Source organism: Bos indicus x Bos taurus, chromosome 1 (assembly GCF_003369695.1).
Source record: "Bos indicus x Bos taurus breed Angus x Brahman F1 hybrid chromosome 1, Bos_hybrid_MaternalHap_v2.0, whole genome shotgun sequence".
Lineage (NCBI taxonomy): Eukaryota > Metazoa > Chordata > Mammalia > Artiodactyla > Bovidae > Bos > Bos indicus x Bos taurus.
The window spans coordinates 156,544,381-156,567,936 of record NC_040076.1 but is presented as its reverse complement, the minus strand read 5'-3'; the positions used below and the strand labels follow the sequence as shown (position 1 = coordinate 156,567,936).

General features: G+C 42.4%; 1 protein-coding gene and 1 long non-coding RNA gene across 3 annotated transcripts in view; one reads left to right on the top strand and one right to left on the bottom strand.

Moving 5' to 3' along the window:
- Window positions 1–16,676, bottom strand: part of RAB5A (RAB5A, member RAS oncogene family) — a 33,541-nt gene extending 16,865 nt beyond the window's left edge. The window contains exons 1-2 of one of the 2 annotated variants that reach the window (XM_027549758.1): window positions 16,299–16,676; window positions 13,071–13,326 (exon numbers count right to left, since the gene is read on the bottom strand). In XM_027549758.1, coding sequence (XP_027405559.1) covers window positions 13,071–13,233 — 163 coding nt within the window. In that variant the 5' untranslated portion in view covers window positions 13,234–13,326; window positions 16,299–16,676. The remainder of the gene's footprint in view (window positions 1–13,070; window positions 13,327–16,298) is intronic. The other variant, XM_027549766.1, reaches the window with a different exon arrangement.
- Window positions 16,677–18,024: 1,348 nt separating this feature from the next.
- On the top strand, window positions 18,025–18,525 carry LOC113897240. The gene is made up of 2 exons (XR_003512302.1): window positions 18,025–18,063; window positions 18,268–18,525. It is a non-coding gene; the product is annotated as an uncharacterized LOC113897240 (long non-coding RNA).
- Window positions 18,526–23,556: the final 5,031 nt, after the last annotated feature.

Genomic DNA, 23,556 nt, shown 5'->3' with positions numbered 1-23,556 from the left:
CGGTGCTCAGCCTTCTTCACAGTCCAACTCTCACATCCATACATGACCACTGGAAAAACCATAGCCTTGACTAGATGAACCTTTGTTGGCAAAGTAATGTCTCTGCTTTTGAATATGCTATCTAGGTTGGTCATAACTTTCCTTCCAAGGAGTAAGTGTCTTTTAATTTCACGGCTGCAGTCACCATCTGTAGTGATTCTGGAGCCCAGAAAAATAAAGTCTGACACTGTTTCCACTCTTTCCCCATCTATTTCCCATGAAGTGATGGGACCAGATGCCATGATCTTCGTTTTCTCAATGTTGAGCTTTAAGCCAACTTTTTCACTCTCCACTTTCACTTTCATCAAGAGGCTTTTTAGTTCCTCTTCACTTTCTGCCATAAAGGTGGTGTCATCTGCATATCTGAGGTTATTGGTATTTCTCCCAGCAATCTTGATTCCAGCTTGTGTTTCTTCCAGTCCAGCGTTTCTCATGATGTACTCTGCATATAAGTTAAATAAACAGGGTGACAATATACAGCCTTAGCAAGGCAATCTACTGGCCCCAAACTGGAGAAACAAGACAGGCTGGTACAGAAAAGCATGGCATCTGAGCAGAGTCACCTGAGGAGACCAGCGCTGCTGCAGGAACTACCTGGTGAAACTGCTGGAGGCCAGCTGCCGACAAGCCTGAGTTACAACTCCAGCAGGACATCCCCTGGCGGCCTGGCGGCTGAGAACACGCTGCTGATGCTCAGCACATGGGTTTGGTCCCTGGTCTGGGAAGATCCCATATGCCACACAGCAACTAAGCCTGTGTGTCTCGGGCCTGTGCTCTGCACCTAGAGGTGCCACTGCAGTGAGAAGCCCAGCACCGCAGTGAGAAGCCGCCCCCAATCACTGAACCTGGAAAAAGCCCACAAGAAGCAAGAGACCCAGAGCAACCGTAAACAGACAAACTCCAGGAGAAGCCAGCAGGAAGGGAGGCACCACACTCCTGTGGGTTTGACAACCAGGAACTAGATTAGGCTCTCACAGTAAATATCAGAGAGAAATCCTCTCCTGCTTCTGGCAAGGTGAGGGGAAAGGAACCATTCTGAAATAGACGAGATCATCATGTTCTTAACAAAGCCCGTCCACATAAGAAACTAGCTGATCTGAGCATAACCTGTTGGGAGTATTATCAGACTCTTAACAGACCTGGAGAAGGAAATGGCAACCCACTGCAGTATCCTTGCCTGGAAAATTCCATGGACGAACGAGCCTGGCAGGCTACAGTCCATGGGGTCGCAAAGAGTCGGACACAACTGAGTGACTTCACTTTAACGGACCTGGAGAAAGAAATATCCAACTTAAGCCAGTTCTATCCTTCCACTTGGGAGAAGGGAAATTTCTAATTCCAGCCCATTCTAGCCATCCTGTCTTGTCTAAGGCAGGGGAGAAAAAAAAATGACCATTTGCTCAACAACTCTACCATGCTAGTAAAAGCATACTTACAGCAGTTGCTTTTACTTACTGTATCATATCCAGACAGCAAGAAAAAGTACAAGGCATACTAAAAGGCAAAAAACAGTTTGAAAAGACAGAAAAAGTATCAGAACCAGATCAGCAGCAGAAACGTTGGAATTAAAAGACTGGGAATTGGAAACAACTAGGATTAATGAGCTAAGAACCCTAATGTGAAGACATAATGCTGAGAACAGATGGGCAATGTCAGCAGAGAGATGGAGATATGAAGGACCCCCAAAAGTGCAGAGATCAAAAATACTGTAACAGAAATAAAGAATGCCTCTGATGGACTTATAGGTCTTCCCTGGTGGCTCAGACGATAAAGCGTCTGCCTACAACATGGGAGACCCAGGTTCAATCCCTGGGTCGGGAAGATCCCCTGGAGAAGGAAATGGCAACCCACTCCAGTTCTCTTGCCTGGAAAATCCCATGGACGGAGGAGCCTGGGAGGCTACAGTCCATGGGGTCGCAAAGAGTTGGACACGACTGAGCAACTTCACTTCACTCCACTTTTGATGGACTACTCGGATGACTGGACACAGCTGAGCCAAGAACCTCAGACTTTGAGGTCTATCAACAGAACCCTCCGAAGCTGAAATGTAAAGAGAACTAAGACTGGAAAACATAGAACAAAATGTCCAAGAACTCTGGGACAACTACAAAAGGTGTATGACATTCATAATGGGAACATCGCAAGAAAAAGGAACAGAATACGTGAGGCAATAAAAACAGAATCTTCCCCAAATGATGTCAGACATCAGATTACATATCCAGGGAGCTCAGAGAACACTAAGAAAGATGAATGCTGAAAATTCTACACCCAGACCTATCATTTTCAAATGGCAGAAGATCAAAGGTAATGTGCAGGACAGTGCCCAGGCTACTTTGCAAAGGAGGCTTCTTCCCTCCTTCTCTTTGGTGATGTTCCTACTCCATTTGGTTCAAGAATCTAGCACTTAATAGTTCCCAGGCCCGAAAGAAATCTACCAGACTTTTAAAACAATACTGGCCTTGAAAGTGACCTTTAATGCTTAGCAATAATCCTATCTAAGTGAGTTTAAAATAAAAGTTCTAGTACCTGAGAATTTTATAATAGAAGACTGGAAAAGGGCAAACTAAAGAAAGCAAGAAGAGACAGAGAAGACTAAGGTGAAAGTGAAGCCGCTCAGTCGTGTCCGACTCTTTGCGACCCCATGGATTGTAGCCCACCAGGCTCCTCCGTCCATGGGATTCTCCAGGCAAGAGAACTGGAGTGGGTTGCCATTTCCTTCTCCAAACCCCAGAGTAGAAGTTCAGAAACCTATAAACCCAGATATAATTATCTATGCTAAGCAAGGCCCAAGGAAGTTGGGAATATCTATCTCTAAGGGAAGAAAAAAGTGATGAAAAGACCAAAATTCCTTTGATACCATAATCATTAAATTACTTTGATTCAGTAACCACATCTACACATTGATCTTACAGAAATAAGTCCAGAGGGGAAAAATTTCCAAGAATATATTCAATATTAGATGATTACCCAAAACAGCAAACAAAATGTAAACACTAAATGTCTAACAATAATGGTATGGTTAAAAAATAGATTACCAGTTACTAAAATAAATATGAATACAGAGATATAGAGTATTATCGCTAATAAAGGGAACAGGATACAGTCATATGATTACTACAACTGATTCTGTATAAAAATACCATGAAGTTATAGTTTACAGGAAATGGAAACATAATGGACTCTCAAATATGAAAAGATGCTTGACCTCATCCCTATTATGGGGAAAATGTACACTAAAAAATGCAGAGATCAATGCAAGTAAGAACGGCAAAGATCTATAAGCGTGAAAGTACCCTGAGCTATTGCAATAGGGGAACAGGCATTCTGTGCACTGCTGGGGACGGCAGTGGGGAAAATGCATCAGAATTACAAAAGTATCTAACTTTTGACACAGCAATCAACTTCAAGAAATTTGTTACAAAAATACTTGGAATACATAAGAAATGACTATGATATTATTCACTGCAGCACTGTTAATACCCCAAAGTATAAAACTACTGTGCAAATCTGAACCTAGAACTGATAAAAAATATTCACAGGATCCATTCAATGGAATGTTGATATAGCCAAGAAAAATGAGGACATACTTCATAAAATGGTACAAAAAATCAGTGTATTTTCCAAGATGGCCACAAGATTTCAGCATATTCTTGTTAAAACATGACACTGGCTCTCCTTCCTCAAATCTGTACAAGCCTGTGATTTGAGCATCACTGATGGGATCTCTGAACTTCTGGGGGTAGGGCATAAAAAGCCACCCAGCCTCTGCCTGGTATCTTGGGGACATTCATGCTTGAATCCAGCGCCATGCTGTTGAGGAACCCAAACCAGGAGGCAGGCCATAGGCAGGTATTCTGGCCGACAGCCCGAGCTGAGCTCCCAGACATGCTGAGGTGACGCGAGCCCCAGGACTGACCCCCCGCCATCACATCAGAAAATCACCTAAGCCCACTCAACCCCCAGAACCAAGAGACAATAATTGTTTTAAATGACTAAGCTTTGGAGTCATTTGTTTCTGAACAACAGATAACTGGGACAGTAATAAGGAGAAAAATAAAAAGCATACTGCAGACAGTCTGACATGTTTTAGATTACACAAAGTGGAGAAAACACAGATGTGAATGTAACAGTAACTTTTCAAGGACAGAGTAACACGCGGCTGCCCTGTGTGTGGTCACTCAGGCTGTCTGACTCTCCGACCCTCTGGACTGTGGTCCACCAGGCTACCGTGTCCATGAGATGCTCCAGGCAAGGATACTGGAGCAGTCTGCCGTTTTACTCCTCAAGGGGGTCTTCCCAAACCAGGGATCGAACCCACTTCTCCTGTGTCTCCTGCACTGCAGGCGGGTTCTTCACCCGCTGAGCAAACAGGGAATCTCTGGAAAAAAAGAACCGAGTAGGCAGAAGATAGGAAGGAAACCATTTGAATTTTGACTCACAAGAACAAATTAATGAAATAAAAATGTGACACGTGGTTGACATAAAGATGGACACCATGGCACTAACTCTGGAACATGAGTGATCTAAATTTTTATTTAAAATACTTTCACATCATTTTCTTTATAAATCGATACATAAGGGCGGTCTGCATCTGTCAAGTACTACACATTTAATTATAACAGAATGCTTACATCATTCATATCCTGACCCTAAACTTCGTGAATTCCAGAATACAGACTGCACAGAAGAAAGATCTGTCTTTAATCCCAACTGTCACTTAGGTGCAAAACCTCCGCTGTATCATTTTTGTTACGTTAGTCTCCTTGTCTATAAAATCAGCATTTCCTCATAAAGCCATAGTAAGGTCTAGATGACACTATGGGAATGCCAATCCTATGAGTGCATCGTATAACATGTAACCAACTTTAAAATCACCTTACAAGGGATCCTAAAAATCACCCTGTGTCTCACAGAAGTCACATTTTCCTAAAATTTACAAATTACTTATGAATACAATAGATTACAAAGTTAGGATTCTCTAGGTTCTAATATACAAGGATAAATAACTTAAAAACATTTTAAAAAATTTCTTGGCCATACCACGTGGGACATGGGGTCTTAGTTCCCTGACTGGGGACTGAACCTGTGACCCTACAGTGGAGGCATTAAATCTTAACCACTGAGCCGCCAGGAAGTCCCTGAGTAACTATTTTATTTGAGAAATGCTGATGATGTCTGGTAGTTACAGAGCGACTGAAGTCCCGTATCATCACGTAATTCTCTTCTTTTTGAATCCAAAGAGTGCCTGCTAGTAATACCTTCAACTTTGCCAACAGGAATACAGAACCATGAACGACTGACTCCTCATTCTGTTGTTACCCTTCCTCATCTGTATTACCAAAAAAAAGGGGTGAACACTGTTTACCAACACTTACCTCAAATATTGTTTTGCAACACTTGTAAAACATCAAGGATTATTTTTTATTTTCAAAATCCAGTATATGACTTCATTCTCATCCTGAGAGATTTAGTAATTTGGTACCCAGAGTTCATGTTTAAATCAAAACAGCCAATGATCATATTCCAAAAGTCCCTGGAATAACTCCTGTTCTTTTCTCACTCTAATACATCCCTATTTGCCACTAGGAGGCCTGTTAACAAAAGGCTCTTGTGAGGACTCCAATGATGCTGTCGTGAGGTGAACCGGTTCAGCATGCATCATAAGGGAGAGTACACAGAAGGAGCGTCGGATCACTACAGTGAGAGACCCCAAGGGGGAAGGGTAACTTCGATTTCTAGGATTTAGCACAGTACTAGGAACTTGGTAAGTTTGTTGAATAAATGAATTTTCGAGAAGCTTGACAATCTTATTTGCCTGTATGTAACAGAATAAAAGCAGTAAATTAGTGAATCAACAGAGGTGGCTCACCATAGTTAGAGCTAATTGGCAAAATGATTCTGCCAAACAGCTCTGAACATTTCAGCAGCACCAAAGGGAATTAATGAATGAAGTAAGACAGGGCAAACAGATATTCATGATCGCAAAATGTGAAACAAATTTTAAGAGGAAGAAAAAGTTTAACTGTATTGCTTGCTTCGTTTAATGTGGAGAAAGCACACTCTTAAAAAAAAAGAGTCTGCTCTAGAAGAACCTCATCTAGCTCAATTCTCTCTCGTTTTACAGTGTGTAAACAGCACTCTTCTAAAACAAGGCCAGGACTGAAGCTAAGCTTATTGGTTCCTAACTCACAGCAATGTTTAAGTAGCCACTTATGATAACATCTAAAACCAGGACACTGGAGAATAACTGAAGTTAAGACTATTAAAATATTTTTGGTCAGAACTGGTACAAACATATAAAATATCAAATCTTTACTAACTTCTTCAAGTAATACAACCTATCTCAAATGCTGAATATATACTTTTTATAAGGAAACATTATTACACATAAAGACAATATTGTTTCACTTGAAGCCAAAAGATTAACTGCAAAAAATTTCAACTCTCACTGTAACAGAAAGAATAATGTATATTTCAAAAATCATTTTTGTCATGAATTGAAAATGATACACTGGTGGTTTGTTCCCAGGTCTTCTATCCTTTCTCAAAAGTACTTTTAACTGAAAACAATATGCAGATGCCTTTGCTTGGATAACCATGAATGATGTGGTCACTCACCAAGAGCCACATCCTGAAGTGGGAAGTCAAGTGGGCCTTAGGAAGCTATACTATGAACAAAGCTAGTGGAGCTGACGGAATTTTCGTCAAGCAATTTTAAATCCTAAAAGATGATGCTGTGAAAGTGCTGCACTCAATATGTCAGCAAATTTGGAAAACTCAGCAGGGGCCACAGGACTGGAAAAGGTCAGTTTTCATTCCAATCCCAAAGAGAGGCAATGCAAAGAATGTTCAAACTACTGCACAATTGCACTCATCTCACATGCTAGTAAAGTAATGCTCAAAATTCTCCAAGCTAGGCCTCAACAGTACACGAACTGAGAACTTCCAGATGTGCAAGCTGGATTTAGAAAAGGCAGAGGAACCAGAGATCAAATTGCCAACATCCACTGGATCACCAATAAAGCAAGAGAATTCCAGAAAAACATCTACTTCTGCTTCAATGACTATGCTAAATTTAGCCTCTGAATGTGCGGATCACAACAAACTGGAACATTCTTAAAGAGATGGGAATACCAGACCACCTTACCTGCCTCCTGAGAAACCTGTACGCAGGTCAGGAAGCAACAGTTAGAACTGGACATGGAACAGCAGACTCATTTCAAATCGGAAAAGGAGTACGTCAAGGCTGTGTATTGTCACCCTGTTTATTTAACTTCTATGCAGAGTACATCATGAGTAACGCTGGGCTGGAGGAAGCACAAGCTGGAATCAAGACTGCTGGGAGAAATATCAATAACCTCAGATATGCAGATACCACCACCCTTATGGCAGAAAGTGAAGAGGAACTAAAGAGCCTCTTGATGAGGGTGAAAGGAGAGTGAAAAGGCTGGCTAAAAACTCAACATTCAAAAAACTAAGATCATGGCATCTTGTCCCATCACTTCACGGCAAATAGGTAAAAAGTGGAAACTGTAGATTTTATTTTCTTGTGGAAAAATCACTGTGGACAGCGATTGCAGCCACAAAATTAAAAGATATTTGCTCCTTGGAAGAAAAGTTATGACAAACCTAGACAGCGTACTAAAAAGCAGACATCATTTTGCTGACAAAGGCCCATATGGTCAAGGCTATGGTTTTTCCAGTCATCACGTATGGATCTGAGAGTTGGACTATAAAGAAAGCTGAATGCTGCAGAATTGATGTGTTCTTTTTTTTTTTTTAGAATTGATGCTTTCGAACTGTGGTGCTGGAGAAGACTCTTGAGAGTCCCTTGGACTACAGGGAGATCAAACCAGTCAATCTTAAAGGAAATCAACCCTGAATATTCATTGGAAGGAATGATGCTGAAGCCCCAATACTCTGGCCACTTGCTATGAAGAGAAAGACTCTGATACTGGGAAAGATTGAGGGCAGGAGAAGAGGATGACAGAGGATGAGAGGGTTGGATGGCATCACCGACTCAATGACATTAGTTTAAGCAAACTCTAGGAGACTGTAAAGAACAGGAAAGCCTGGTGTGCTGCAGTCCATGGAGTCAGACACGACTTGGCAACTGAATATAATGCAGATGCAAAAAGATAAAGAAGCAAACAAATGTACAGATTACAATTACACAAACAAGTCTTTCTTAAGGCTCACAAGTGAAGGGCAATAGTGGAAAGCTTACTACAGGAAAAACACAAGTTATTCCAATTCACATTTTCTAGCTGCCTTTTCTTTCTCAGTTTAGGAAGCAACTTTAGTATCTACATACATGTAGTATTCTATTTAACTGTGTAATTTCTCCCTCTAAGAAAATGTCCATAAATAACTTAGTTGACATGGGGAGCAGGCATTTAATGCAACGTACATGACTAACCACTTGTGTGAAAACCAGAAAATGCTGGGGTAGTTAAGCAAGAATTTACCACACAGAATTTAAAGAAACATAGTTGTATTAATAAATGCTATCTACTTGAAGTCCATTTTTAGGAAGGCTCAAATTTAGGAAGCAGTTGCTCATAAAGCATCTTTTTTACATCTTATTTGCTCTTACAATCTTCAATAAGAAATTTCCAAGAGAAGAAAATCTGGACATACAATTCTTTAACACTGTCAAATCCTAAAATGCTATGCACTTGGTAGAACAGTCACAATTCTAAAGTAATGCCATGTCATGACAATACCAGAAAAATATCAACAGTAATAAAAATGACTCAGCAAAAAGTAATAGTGGTGACAAGAAAGGTAATAGCTAACATTTAATAAAAAAACCGTCAAATTTAGGAGCTGTTATTTTCATTCCATATTAAGAGTAAATAAAGCTGGGTATGATTTGTGTGAGATGACGTAGCTGGTATGTGCTGGAGCTAGAATTTTAAATCAAACAATGTGGATACAGTCTATCCCCAGGCCACACCCCTTTCTTAACCACAACGCTTCACTCCATAAACTGGTAAGGTAAGGTAAAACCAACAACAGTATCTTTGAAACTAACTTTGTTTTTCTTAATTTTTAATAATAACTTTTGCCCCATTAGATGTTTTGAATCTGAAAAGAAAAACAAGTCCTGGTAGCCAGGTAGAGGAAATTGGACAGATATTAAATAAAGTATAAACTTTGTCCTTCTAGTAAAAAAAAAGTCCTGAAATAATTATGTAAACATTCTCTTTAGGGTTAATAACTGCTTCAAACAGCTTTAAACAGAGGGCACTTATTTTGTCCGTTTCGTGAATAACCAGTCCCTGACTACCTACGGCAACAGAGGGGAGCAGCCTCAGTACAGACAACTGAAGACGCTGGTTATTTAACTCCTTTAAGTAAAGACAAGGCAGAGTATCCTTGATGGACAGGGAAGGACCATGGTTTTTGAAAGAGGCCTAGCAGATTAACGTAACCAGTATACGACACTTGTGATCCTCAAACTGGAGTAGTTGACGAACAGCATGGTTTTTTTTTTTTTAATCCTACAACAATCAGTTAAAAAAAAAAGCAATTATTCCATTTACTGATTGTGATATCAAACGTTTCTCTCTCAAAAAGAAGAGTCGAAAGACTGCATGCTTTTTCATTGTACATTTTAAACTGGCTCCGATTTACCCTGATGATCCACTTGCTTATAAACAGCATGCGAAAGTCTTTTTAAAAACAAGAATATTTTTGACACAAGGAATTCCCTAGAAATCTTTGAAGTCTTTAGGTGTTCAAGTTGTTAAGTGGAAGATGGCCAGCCCTATCACCCAACAAGTATTTACTGAAGAGCTTCTGAGGCTCCAGATGAGACAAGAAGGGAGGCAACCACCTGAGCCTAAAGCGCCCCGCACACCTTAGGGCTCGTCTCAAATGGCAGGAGCACAAATGTCACGCAGCCTTTAACTCCCGCCATAAGCTAGAACTCCCCAAAGCACTAAACCCAGCACCCAACTACCCATCTCATTATGAGAGCTCGAGAATCAAGGGGCAGGGGCGGGGATATGGGAGACAACATGGATTCTTGTTTTCTTAAATCAAGCCATCGTGTATAAGAACCACCACAAAAAGTGAAGACATCTTAATGTTCTTGATCACTATAAGGTTCTAGAATATACAAATTCAAGAGTACAGTATATATTCCACCTTACAATGCCATTAGAGAGGGAAATTTTAAGTGAGCTCTTACATGTTACTAAACATAAATAGTTAAGTCTAAAATAAAGAATAGATGAAACATAAAAACATCTGGCCAGGTTCATTTTTAGATAACTCCTCCCACACATAAGCCAAACAAAAATACACATTACCTACAAGTTATAGATCTTAAACAACTCAAACCTTGAAATCCTTAGATGCTTCTAGTCCTTCAGAGTGAAGAGCTGTTTAGCGAAGAGCATAAAAGAACAGTGTTCACTCTGTAAACAAGTTAATACATCTTATGCCTTAAACACGTTAATTATCTTTCAAAAACAAACAAAAAACCAGGACTAATATGTGGTCAACATAATAAAAAGGTATTCAATAACCATTAAGACAGAAACTTGGATGTAAATTCCTTCTAAAGGTGGTTAAAAAAGCCAGACTCAATCTGTACAAGCACAAGGTATTAGAAGTTTTACGTGTTAGAATGAAAACTTTTTGACAATTTCATTAATGAAATGTAAACAATCTAATTGGTATTAAATGGAAACAGAGATTATATACACACACTCATACACACATATCAAAGGATATGTATATTTATGATGCATTGACACGGGGTTAAACTTTTCTTTTAAATGTCCTTCTTGAGATGTCATTAGGAAAATGTACTCTTAGAAGGTAATTGGGAGTATCCATAATAAAAACAAAAATTCTACTCTTGGGCTACATTTACCAGGACTTGAGTTCTTTACTACAGTACTTCACTGCTTTTGTTATTTTAATATGCACTGTGAAGGCAGGGAGGGTAAGAATATATCAAGTCCCAAACATATTTTGGCCCAGGTGTTTAGCCTACAATGCACGTGTATTTTGAGAAATGCTGCAAGCAACAATCACTTGCCAAAAAGTAGTTATAATAATTAACCTTTTGTACCAGGTGAAGGTGGGTGGGCAGAGTCTTGAAAGTCTTTAAAATTTTTCCTACCATATGGGCTGGGTGTCCCTGGTGGCTCAGCTGGTAATCTGCCTGCAATTCAGGAGACCTTGGGTTCAATGCCTGGGTCGGCAAGATCCCCTGAAGAAAGGAATGGCTACCCACTCTTTCTTCTTGCCTGGAGAACTCCACTGATAGAGGAGCCTGGTGGGCTACAGTCCATGGGAACGCGAAGAGCCAGACACAACTGAGTGACTAATATACTATGTGGATGTGGACTAGTTACTTCTGGTCCAATTTGTTTTCTGGAGGAGGCTAAAGCTTGAGAGGTAATATTTCATTACTAAACCACATATACACAGATACATTAACAAGGAAACAACAAAGAATGTGTGATATACTGTTCAACACAATTTTTAAAGATACCAAGATTTCTGAATCAAAATAAAAAACTCATGTAAAGGACTGTATTTTTGATGCTCATTCATTATAAATAGATATGAAGTATTAACAATAAAATAGAATCACACTGTAACATGACACCCAAACACTGGGGCTGGCTGTCACTCGTTACACTGCTGGTCTGTTAAATAGGAAATAGCCGTTGTCCACTGTATTTCCTACAGAAAAGTCAGAAGATAGCCGAGTTTTGTAATTTATGTTAAAGGAATAATCTGAAATCATAAATATAATTCTCAGTGTACTTACTTGAGATCATATACTCAATGCACAGCATAAGTTATGCTTTTAAAAGATGGACTCCCAAGAAGTTGCTACATGCCAAAGAATATCTGCCTTACGTATTTCAGAAGTTAAAAAAAGTATTTGACTTTTTAAAATATGAGGTTAAAAATATATTCGTGAACACCTGAAAAAATATGGTCCTGCTTAATTACACACCTCTTGCAAAATAGTGTCAATCTTAAAGCTGTGTGGTTCCTCTGACATTACCTAATTCAAAAGCTTCATTTGACACATTAAGCAGGACCAAAAAGGGCTTTGCCCCAATGCTATACCCAGCTGCTGCTGCTGCTAAGTCGCTTCAGTCGTGTCCCGACTCTGTGCGACCCCACAGATGGCAGCCCACCAGGCTACCCCGTCCCCGGGATTCTCCAGGCAAGAACACTGGAGTGGGTTGCCATTTCCTTCTCCAATGCATGAAAGTGAAAAGTGAAAGTGAAGTTGCTCAGTTGTGTCCAACTCTTATCGACCCCATGGACTGCAGCCTACCAGGCTCCTCTGTCCATGGGATTTTCCAGGCAAGAGTTCAGGGATCTCGCTTCTCATCTCTTCCCAGTACGGCACTGCTGGCTGTGTCCTCTTGGTCCTGCACGTTCCTTCCCCTCAGCGTGAACACCGTCCCTGTAAGCAGTCTTGATGTCACCTCTTTCCCCTTTTCTTTCACTTTCTCTCCAGGTCTCATTTCCCTTTCATGTCTCTCTTCATTAATCACTCACTTCTTCTCTTCCCTCACCCTAGGAGCATTCTTAAACATGTTTAATAAAATGTAACTAATTTTGCCAATCAGTGTAATTTGTAAATAGTCCAGTTATTTAGAATTTTAATCGTAACTCTTTTCCTCTTTACTTTTACTATTTTCACCATTCATTCTAAAGCCAACACAATTCAGCAGACATCGGATAATTTGAAAACACTTTTAAACAGTATCAAGAAAGATACCAATCAAATCTGAGACTTGGGACACTGATTCTACTCATGTTTGCATCTGTATTTTATCATCTTGGAGATAACCAGGAAATCAAAATATTAAAACACATTATCTTATCAAAAAATCAAGCTATAAAGTTTGAGTCTGCAGCTCAGCTCTTTTACTCACTCTGTGACCTATTTAGTTACCCATCATCATACAATCAGAACTGCAAAATCTTATTTGTCAATGTATGAGTCAATTAAATGAAGAAACGATAAAAGAAAATCTCACCCCCAATGGTACTCTCTTGAAATTCATGAAACTGGCCCTTCACAAAACGAAGCACAAGGCTTGATTTGCCAACAGCAGACTCTCCCAGAAGTACTAGTTTGAACTGGCATATTTTATTTCCAGTATTTGGCCCGTTGGGTCTTGTTGCTCCTCGATTAGCCATGTCCAAATTTGAAAGAAGTCCCTAATTTCAGTTTCTTAAATGAACTTCCAGGACGCAAGGTGTCAATTCTTTTCTTTCTGGAGGTAAAGAAACCTGTAAAAAAAAAAAAACAAATATGAAGTAATTAAAAATACAAATCAGCATAACAAAGCAAACCTCATATTATCACTTTAAAATTTTGCCTGTAACACAGCAATACACGACAATTATAGCCTCTACTGGACACTGTCATTTACTTTAATTCACTGCCTTGATTAATAAGTAAAGGTATGAGCTTTGAGCCTAAAATCATTCTGTAATTTTTAAGGCTCTGTAAACATTTTAAACCTAACCTTTATTAAAGACTCAATTTTGTGCCAGATGGTTTTAATTACTTAACATAGCCACTCAACAATCCTGTAATGTTACCTATTCCAATCCTTAAAAAATAAGGAAACAGGCATAGAAAGGTTAGGTGACTTGACTGAGGTCACACAGTTACTGTGACAGAGCTTCAACAGAGCTGAGTTTCAACCCATGCAAACTGAAAGGTGACTAGTTCTGGTTCTGGAACTAGATTACTTAGGTTAAAACGGTTTTGAGTAAAATTAAGTCAATTAAGGGAAAAATCTTAGAGCTTAAAACAGTTAAGTTCAATAAAAGTCAGCCATTATTATTTGAAGGCTCCTTTTAAATGGCACATGCTTTTTATTTAATGGTAACTTTGGAGCAATATTTTAAGTAGATCTATGTCTGGTGGCTAAAGGATTTAATACTGTATTCTCACGTTCTCAAATACATCATTCGTGCAAGTGTTAACCGCGGTTCTCCGTATGGTGAGTGAATTAGTGTCTTATTTACTTATACTCTTGTAGTTTTGGGGCTAACAATTAAACGTGTCATTATTTTCTATTTAACACACTTACAAAAAACTAGCCTAAAGCACAACTTCTAAGTCTTCTTTTATTATTTAATAATGATAATTCTCAAAGATATTAGCAAACTTTTAAAATACTATTTTCCAAGCTACTCACAAATCAATTGTAATAGCTTTCTCCTACTTTTAATCAAAATTTGACCATGTGCTTAATAACATTAAATATGATTCTCCTTCTCAAGTCACTGTTAGATTTCATTTAGGTACCTCTTAAGAAATTTGTCTTGCCCATGAAATGAGTTTATACAAGAATCTCTCTTAACAATGAACTCATTAATAAACGTATCTATGAGACCATACATCAAGACAATAAAATCACCTCTACTTTATCTAAACGGCAGCACTGAAGACCTCTTATCTTTCAGTAATACATATTGTACCTAAAATATTTACAAATGAAATAATAGATCTGAGTTGCTCCCAAACAATGGGGGTATAAACAAAACAAGATAACTGAAGCTAGTTGATGGGTTCATTATACTATTCTTCCTACTTCTGCATAAAGAATTTTCTGTGATTAAAAAAATGCTCCAATCTCACATCTATCCTCCCACCACTCCCAAACACACTCCATTTGGGGATCTAATTCGATACAGCTATACTAATTTCTGCTGGAGCAACTGCTTTCATTTCAAACTCTCTACTCCAGAATATCCAGTTTTCATAACTGCTGTGAGAAGAGAATATACACGTAAAATATTTCTGATACAGTGGTCAACACACAGCAGCGACCGAAAACAGGCAATTACAGAGCCCCTTTGATGGAATGACGACCGAACATCAAGAGAATGCAAGTAAACTGAAAGTGCACCAACAGACTTCACGTATCACACAACGCAACTGAGACACCTCCAGCTTTACCTACAGAACAGCAAACTGAATCACTCATCAATGACAACATGCTCTGAATTCCTACAGTCCTCCCTAAACTTCAGGGAAAACATCAGATGCTCATTAAAGGGGGAAAAAAAAAGATTTAGCTTTGGTTATAGTTCCAAGGACCTCAAACAAAAACATTAACTAAATCTAATTATGAATACAGTTAGCATTACATTAAGGTTAAAAGCTATATTTTGTAATATTCATTTGTATTCATTACAAACTTTTGTTTCCCAAAACCAAAGATTTTGCAGAAAATGCATTTTAAATCTTTTGAAAATAACTGCTATTCTGTAGTTAAAGTCCTTCTGGGTACTCTCTGATCAAAACTGAATTCATGACAGCAGCTAACATTTACTAGGCATTTATTTTATGCCAATCACCATTCCACGAATTAGGCTTACAGCAACCCTAAGAAGCTCTTACGATCCCCATTTTAAATTAAGAATCAAGTTTCTGAACTGCCCGGAATTATCGCAGTTGTGTCCATGTGGGTTTTTTCCCCCAGTAGTTATGTGAAAGGCAACTGATTGGACACTTAGGCTCCACTTCAGCAAAAGACAAAAACCAAGTATGTGAATTATGACGTTCAGAGCTTACAAAGTCTGCAAGTCTTCAGAGAATAGCCAGTTTGCAGGGAGGCGAACAGCAGAGCACGCTCAAAGGGCTCTACCGTCTGAGGGCTTCGGCGGCCTAGCTGTGTCGGGCTGCTTTCAAGCCGCACTTACCTTCCAGAGCTGAGACAAGAGCCCCTAGACAGCCGGGCTCCCCGGGCCGCCGCCTCCCTCCATTACCCGGCTCGGGGAGCCGGGGTGGGCGGAGCTCCCCGAATTCACACCTGCCAGAGGCCCAGGTTCCTCTTCGGGGAACACCTGAACCACCGGCAGCAGCTCCGACCGGCCAACAGGCAGGCCCGCCGGCCCGCGCGCATCCCTCCCCGCTCCTCCCCGAACCCAGCCCGACTCCGGCCGCGGACCCCTACCCGGCTGCCGGGACGGGGCAGCGGCGCCGCGGCCTCCGGGCCGCTCTCGGGGCGCCATCTTGAGAAGGGAACTGGGTGACACCCGCCGCTCCCTCGGCCGGCCCCCAAACCCTGGCCTCCGGGGCCCCTTCAGGGGGCCACCGCGGCCGCCGGGCGAGACGCCTCTCCCGGCGGCTTTCCGGTCCCGGGCCCCGGCGCGAGCAGGAAGGCTGGGGGCCCCTGTGACCCCAGACCCGCGGACCACTCGGGCTCTGACCCGCTTCGCGGGCGGAAGGCTGGCGGGGCTACCTGGGCTCGCAGCGCGCGGACCTGTGGCGCTGAAGCTCCGGCTGCAGGTTCCAGACGCAGCCCAGGCAGGGCCTGAAGCAGCGGCGGCGGCGCGTCCTCGAGTCGCTCCGCTCCCCTCAGACTGGACGGTGCGGGGATCGCGCCGCGGTGCCGCCCCCGTCGGGCTCCGTCCCCGCCTCTCCGCTCCGCCTTCCCCTTTCCTTTCTCCTCCTCCTCCGCCGCCGCCGCCGCCCGGCGCTCGAGCTCCCACTGATTCTTCCTCCTCCTCCCTCCTCCCCTCAGGCCTGCCGCCGGCTCCTCCGCGAACCAAAACACAAACACTCCAGTCCCAGCGCGAGAGCCACTTCCGCCGCCGGGCGCCGGCCTCGCCGCCACGTCGCCGCACGTAGCGAGGAGCGCCCCTCCGTCACTTCCGCCGTCGCCCGCCCGCTCGCTCCGTCCGCGCCCCCGCCCGCGCTCAGAGCCCTCCCTGGCGGGGCGGAGCCTCTGGGTCACGTGATCCCGCCCGCCGCGGGGCGGCTCCAGCCGCGGGCCACCTCCCACCCCCGGAGGCCCCTGCGCGCGCAGCCCCGCCCTCGCGCGCGCCATTGTTGTTTGGCTGGATGCTTAGGCCTCCTTTGGTCCGTGGGCCGGGAACGGCGGGGAGCGCCTGTTTAGCTGCCCTGCTTTCGAGGGCACCTTGGAGAGCTCGGGCCGAAGTAGGGCGCGGTGTCCCCTGTCCCTTACCCTGCAGCACCGACTCTGCTAGGTCGGCAGACTTTTCTGGCAGAGAGAGCCTCCTGACGCGCGTCTTTGCGGGTGGATGGGTGGGTGAAGGCTGGTGAGGGGCATTTACTCCGGGGAGGAGGGTGTGACCCAGAGGTGTCTTCTTAGGCGGGGAGGTCTTCCATAATAACCTGCTTTCCCGAGAGTTTTACCAGTTTTTAGTGGAGAAGGGCACGTTATGAAATAATAGGTAGCTTTTACGGAGAATTCCCTGTCATGGGTTACTGTTTGTACTAAATTCTAGACAGGAATTAATCCATTTTTCTTCCTGCGCTAGGAGGCTTTAACTCTGAGACTAGCATGGTTGTCCGACTTCTGCTTTGGAATATGACCTCCACGGAGTGGTCTCGCTGCTGTCTAGCACAGTGACTGACAGCCTGGAAGTCTCCAGTCATGTTTGTGGAATCATGAATGTGCCCTGCCTGTTTAACTGGTAAAGAATTCGAGGCACGGAGATTGTGTAACTTGTCCAGAATCACGGCGGAGTAGGTGCTGAAATCGTCTTTAAATTGCAGACTGGCTCAGAGCCTGAGTTCTTAAGCACAGTTCCATTAAAGAACCCAAGACATGCATCAGCTTCCTTTGCAGGAAGTTAGAGAACTAACATGTTTGCCAGGAGGGAAGGGATAGGGAGTTTGGAATGGACATGTGCACGCTGCTATATTTTAAACGCACAACCAGCAAGCACCTGCTGTGTAGGGCAGGGAGCTCTGCTCAATGTGAGATGGCAGCCCCGCTGGGAGGGGAGTTCGGAGGTGAGGGCGTGTTCACCATTGAGTCCTCTCAGGCTTTTTGAAACGCCAGGGACTGTAACCTGCCAGGCTTCTCTGTCCATGGAATGTTCCAGGCAAGGAGACTGGAGTAGGTTGCCATTTCCTTCTCCAGGGCCTCTTCCGGACCCAGGGATCAAATACGAGTTTCTTGCGTCTCCTGCATTGGCAGGTGGATTCTTCACCACTGTGACGCCTGAGAAGCCCCTCTGGGGAGAATGAATACACAAGTATGTATGGCTGAGTCCCACTTGAAACTATCGCCAACATTGTTAATTGGCTGTACTCCAGTATAAAATAAAAAGTTAAAAAAAATTGTTTCACTACAATCTCAGACAGTCTGGGCATCTGAAACCGAAACAAAAATCCTTTTGGAATTTGGTAGAGTGTTAAATCGATTTTTCCTCAGGATGAGGGTTTTTTTTTTTTTTCAGTTTGCTGTTTATTATTTATAGCCCTGTTGTGAGGACATCAGTATTGACTGTCTGACAGCTGGGATTACGGACAAATCTTTCTTCAGTGCCACCTGTATTCTGGAATTGGTAGTTTAGGGTCAGGATATGCATGATGTAAGCATTCTATTATAAAATGTGTTGTACTTGACAGATACAGAACACCCTTATGTATTGATTTATAAGGAAAATAAGATGAAAGTATTTTTAAATAAAAGTTCAAGTCACTCATGTTCCAAAGTTGGCGCCACTGTCTTCATTTTTATGCCATCCACACGTATCACAGTTTTATGTTGTCATTAGTTTGTTCTTGGGAATCAAAAGTCAAATGATTTATGTTGAAAAGCCTAACTCCTGTCTTCTGACTACTTAGTTCTTTTTCCAGTTCTTTTTCCTAGAGGTAGTGTTAACTTTGTTTTTGCAAAGTTACTGTTATATTCAACTCTATATATTTTCTCCATTTTATGCAATCTAAAACATATCAGATTCTCTGCGATATACTTTTTATTTTTCTCTTTATTACTGTCCAGGTTATCTATTGTTCAGAAACAAATGACTCCAAAGCTTAGTCATTTAAAAAATTATTGTCTCTTGGTTCTGGGGGTTGAGTGGGCTCAGGTGATTTTCTTATGTGATGGCGGGGGGTCAGTCCTGGGGCTCGCGTCACCTCAGCATGTCTGGGAGCTCAGCTCGGGCTGTCGGCCAGAATACCTGCCTATGGCCTGCCTCCTGGTTTTGGTTTCCTCACAGCATGTTGCTGGATTCAAGCATGAATGTCCCCAAGATACCAGGCAGAGGCTGGGTGGCTTTTTATGACCTACCCCCAGAATTTCACAGAGATAGTAGTGATGCTCAAGTCACAGACTTGTACAGATTTGAGGAAAGAAAGCCAGTGTCATGTTTTAACAAGAATATGCATGAAATCTTGTGGCCATCTTGGAAAATACACTGAGTTTTCTAATCATTTTATGAAAAGTGTCCTCATTTTTCTTGGCTATATCAGCAGTCTATTGAATGAAACATCAATAGTTTTATCAATTCTAGTTTCAGATTTGCACAGTTTCATATTTTGGGGTGTTAGTGCTGCAGTGCTGGATAAAGCACAAATTGGAATCAAGATTGCCAGAAGTATCAATAACCTCAGGTAAGCAGATGACACGACCCACACAGCAGAAAGTGAAGAGGAACTAAAGAGCCTCTTGATGAAAATCAAAGAGGGGAGTGAAAAAGTTGGGTTAAAGCTCAACGTTCAAAAAACTAAGATCATGGCATCTGATCCCATCACTTCATGGCAAATAGATGGGGAAACAGTGACTGATTTTATTTTCTTGGGCTCCAAAATCACTGAGGATGGTGACAGCAGCCATGAAAGCAAAAGACACTTGCTTCTTGGAAGCTCCTTGGAAGAAAATCTAATACCTAGGCAGTGTATTAAAAAGCAGACATCGCTTTGCTGACAGGTCCCTATAGTCAAAGCTATGGTTTTTCCAGCAGTCATGTATGGATGTGAGTTGGACCATAAAAAAGGCTGAGTGCCAAAGAATCGATGCTTTTGAACTGTGGTGTTGGAGAAGACTCTTGAGAGTCCCTTGGACTGCAAGGAGATCCAACCAGTCCATTCTGAAGGAGATCAGCCCTGAATATTCATTGGAAGGACTGATACTGAAGCTGAAGCTCCAATACTCTGGCCACCTGATGGGAAGAGCTGACTCACTGGAAAAGACCCTGATGCTGGGGAAGATTGAAGGCAGGAGGAGAAGGGGCAGCAGAGGATGAGATGGTTGGGTGGCATCACCAACTCGATGGACATGGGCTTGAGCAAGCTCTGGGAAGTGATGGAGGACAGGGTAGCCTGTGTGCTGCAGTGACAGGTTCACACAGAGCCAGACACGACTGAATAACTGAACAACAGCAAAGTGCTGCAGTGAATAATTTAATTCATAAGTCATTTTTCATGTATTTCTGTAACAAGTTTCTCCAAGTTGATTGCTGTTAAAAGTTACATACTTTGTAATTCTGATACATTTTTCCACACTGCCCTCCAACCAGCAATGCACGAAATGTCTGTTACCCTATTTCACTAACTCGAGGTAGTGTCATACTTGTAGATCTTTGCCATTCTTACATACATTGATCTCTGCATTTTTTGGTGTACATTTTTTCACATAATAGGGGTGAAGTCAATCATTGTTTACATTTTCTGTGAACTATAACCATGGTATTATATAGAATCATTTGCAGTAATCATACTATTGTATTTGTTTCATTTATTAATGATAATATCTCTGTATTGTATTCATATTTATTTTAGAGATCCCCTGGAGTAGGAAATGGTAACTCACCCCAATATTCTTGCCTAGAACATTCCATGGACAGAGGAGCCTGGCGGGCTACAGTCCATGAAGTCACAGAGTCGGAAACGACTGAGTAACTAAGCATGCACACACGCACGCGTGTATTTGGGCTAAGGTACCCTGTGGGTGCTCAGGCAGCATTTTGCAATGAAGGTCATTTGAATCCTTGAGCAGCCAGTCTTTCGGATCAGCTCCCCAGTTACTAACCCTGAGAGCATTATGTGTCATATGTAAATGGTGTCTGTGGCACTTTATCCCCAGAGGTGGTTCCAATACGGTGTGTTAGTCATGGTGATACCTGTTGAACAGTCCTGGGAAGAATCAGGAAATAGGACATGTCATATTAATTTTGGCAAATCAACAGTATGTCCAAAACGAGAGCTCTGCATCCCAAATGTGATTCTGCTTGATGACTGGTATTCACAGCCTCTCAGTCACCTAGACCTGAAAAAGTAGAATCATTTTCAGCTCTTCATGTCCATCTATCACCCAAAATTCTCTAATCCCCAAATCTGAGCTATATTCCCAAAGCCTGGGCCATGAAAGTATTCATATAAACTGGAGTTAATGCATACGCCTGCCTTTTCAATCCACTCCTACTCAGAAATATTCAGTTGCTAAACAGAGTTTAGCAAAGTTCTTCAACTCTGGTCCCAGCCCATGTTTCTTTCATTCTAAGCGGCCCCTCCTCCCAATACTTGCCTTGTGCCCCAATCGTACCATCTGCTCTGCGATCGCCATTTTTCATTTTGGCATCTTTGATCACTTTTTTCTCTGCGTCTGGAATATCATGCCCTCTCATCACTCAGGTCTCACCTTGGCCAGGTTGCAGGCTCCTTTGGATGGCATCTGAGGATTCTTCTACTGGAGCGATCTTATTCCTGTAATTTCATGGTACTTTACTCTCTATAATAGTTCTGATATCTGTCTGCGTTTTATTTTACAGTTAGAAAGTGTCTGCCTAGACTTTCCTCCTTAGGCTTTCATTCCCATTAGGATTTTAAGGTTCTTAGGGCCAGGACCATAATTTATTCATGATTTCAATTCCTCGCAGAGGAACTTGGTTGAAACAACAGGGACCACCAAAATATTTGTGAACTTAATTACTTTTTTTTGGCAGTGCCACATGGCTTGTGGGATCTTAGTTCCCCAACCAGAAATCAAACCCGGCCCTTGGCAGTGAGAGCACCAAGTCCTAACCACTGGACCACCAAGGAGCTCCTGAGTTTAATTACGTTTGGACTGGGGAACATCTGACTTAAGAAGACCTCGCAGGCAATACAGGGATGCCGAAATTTATTCATTGTTAAGAACTCCCCATCATTGTTCTAGGCTATTGCTTCCTTATTCATTTCTTTTTACTGATTTTGTCTATTAATTCACCTCCTTCATGAGGGAATTTCCTGGCAGTCTGATCATTCAGTTCAGTTCAGTTCAGTTGCTCAGTCGTGTCCGACTCTTTGTGACCCCATGAATCGCAGCACGCCAGGCCTCCTTGTCCATCACCATCTCCCGGAGTTCACTCAAACTCATCATGTCCATTGAGTCAGTGATGCCATCCAGCCATCTCATCCTCTGTCGTCCCTTTTCCTCCTGCCCCCAATCCTTCCCAGCATCAGAGTCTTTTCCAATAAGTCAACTCTTTGCATAAGATGGCCAAAGTACTGGAGTTTCAGCTTTAGCATCATTCCTTCCAAAGAACACCCAGGGTTGATCTACTTTAGAATGGACTGGTTGGATCTCCTTGCAGTCCAAGGGACTCTCAAGTCTTCTCCAACACCACAGTTCAAAAGCATCAATTCTTCGGTGCTCAGCTTTCTTCACAGTCCAACTCTCACATCCATACATGACCACTGGAAAAACCCTAGCCTTGACTAGACGGACCTTTGTTGGCAAAGTAATGTCTCTGCTTTTCAATATGCTATCTAGGTTGGCCATAACTTTTCTTCCAAGGAGTAAGCATTAGAACTCCTCGTTTTCACTACTGGGGCCCATGTTCAATGTTCTGGGAACTAAGACCAGCAAGCCACAGGCCATGGCCAAAAAAAAAAACACCACCTCACTTCATTCATGAATACATTCCCTAGTATTTTATAGTTTAGCCATAATGTCTGCCTGGGGAAGTGCTGCTCAGTGGCTGGCACTTCTAAGGTGCAGTGGTAATCTGGGAGAGCTGGGAATGCCACACTAAAGCTTTGCCCTCGTACTACCACTCACAATATGCTGTGTGTGTTTTTCCTAACCCAGGATACCTGAGGAGGACAGATAATTGGATACATTTTTGTATTAAATGTAAGATCCTACCAGTTGATAAAATTTCTCAAGGAAGCTACAAAATGGATAGAGCCTAAATACAGTCATACAGAACTCAGCACGGCGTTCGAGGGCTGCCTTTGCCCCCAAACCTCTAAACATGGACTGGAGAACTCCCAGTACCTTGCGTCTCTCAACCACCCACAACATTCCATGTCTTCTTCCTTCCCCTCCAGGAAATCTGTCTTCCCTTGATCGTGTAGCTGAAGAATGACTCTTTGCATAGATAGTGAGGAATGATAACGTTTGCTTTTAACTGGGACAGTTTGGAGAAAAAAAACGAAAGGTAATTCTGACAGAAGGCATTGCAGGCCTGGTGGCAAGGCAGTGAGAAAAAAGTGGGAACCTGAGCTGCTCAGGCTTCAAAAGCTCGTGTGTCTGCAGGGCACCTGCAGCCTCAGCTCAGTGTCACCCGCCAGGGGGTTGCTGAACCTGCTGATTCTAAAGGGGCTTCCCTCCACAGCACAGTGTTCCATTTTCTCCATAACACTCTTCACTCATCTTGTGAAATGACCTCATTCATTGGTTTACTTGGTGGTTATCTATCCCTTATTGTGGTTGTTTAGTTGAAAAGCTGTGTTCGACTCCTTTGGGACCCCGTGGA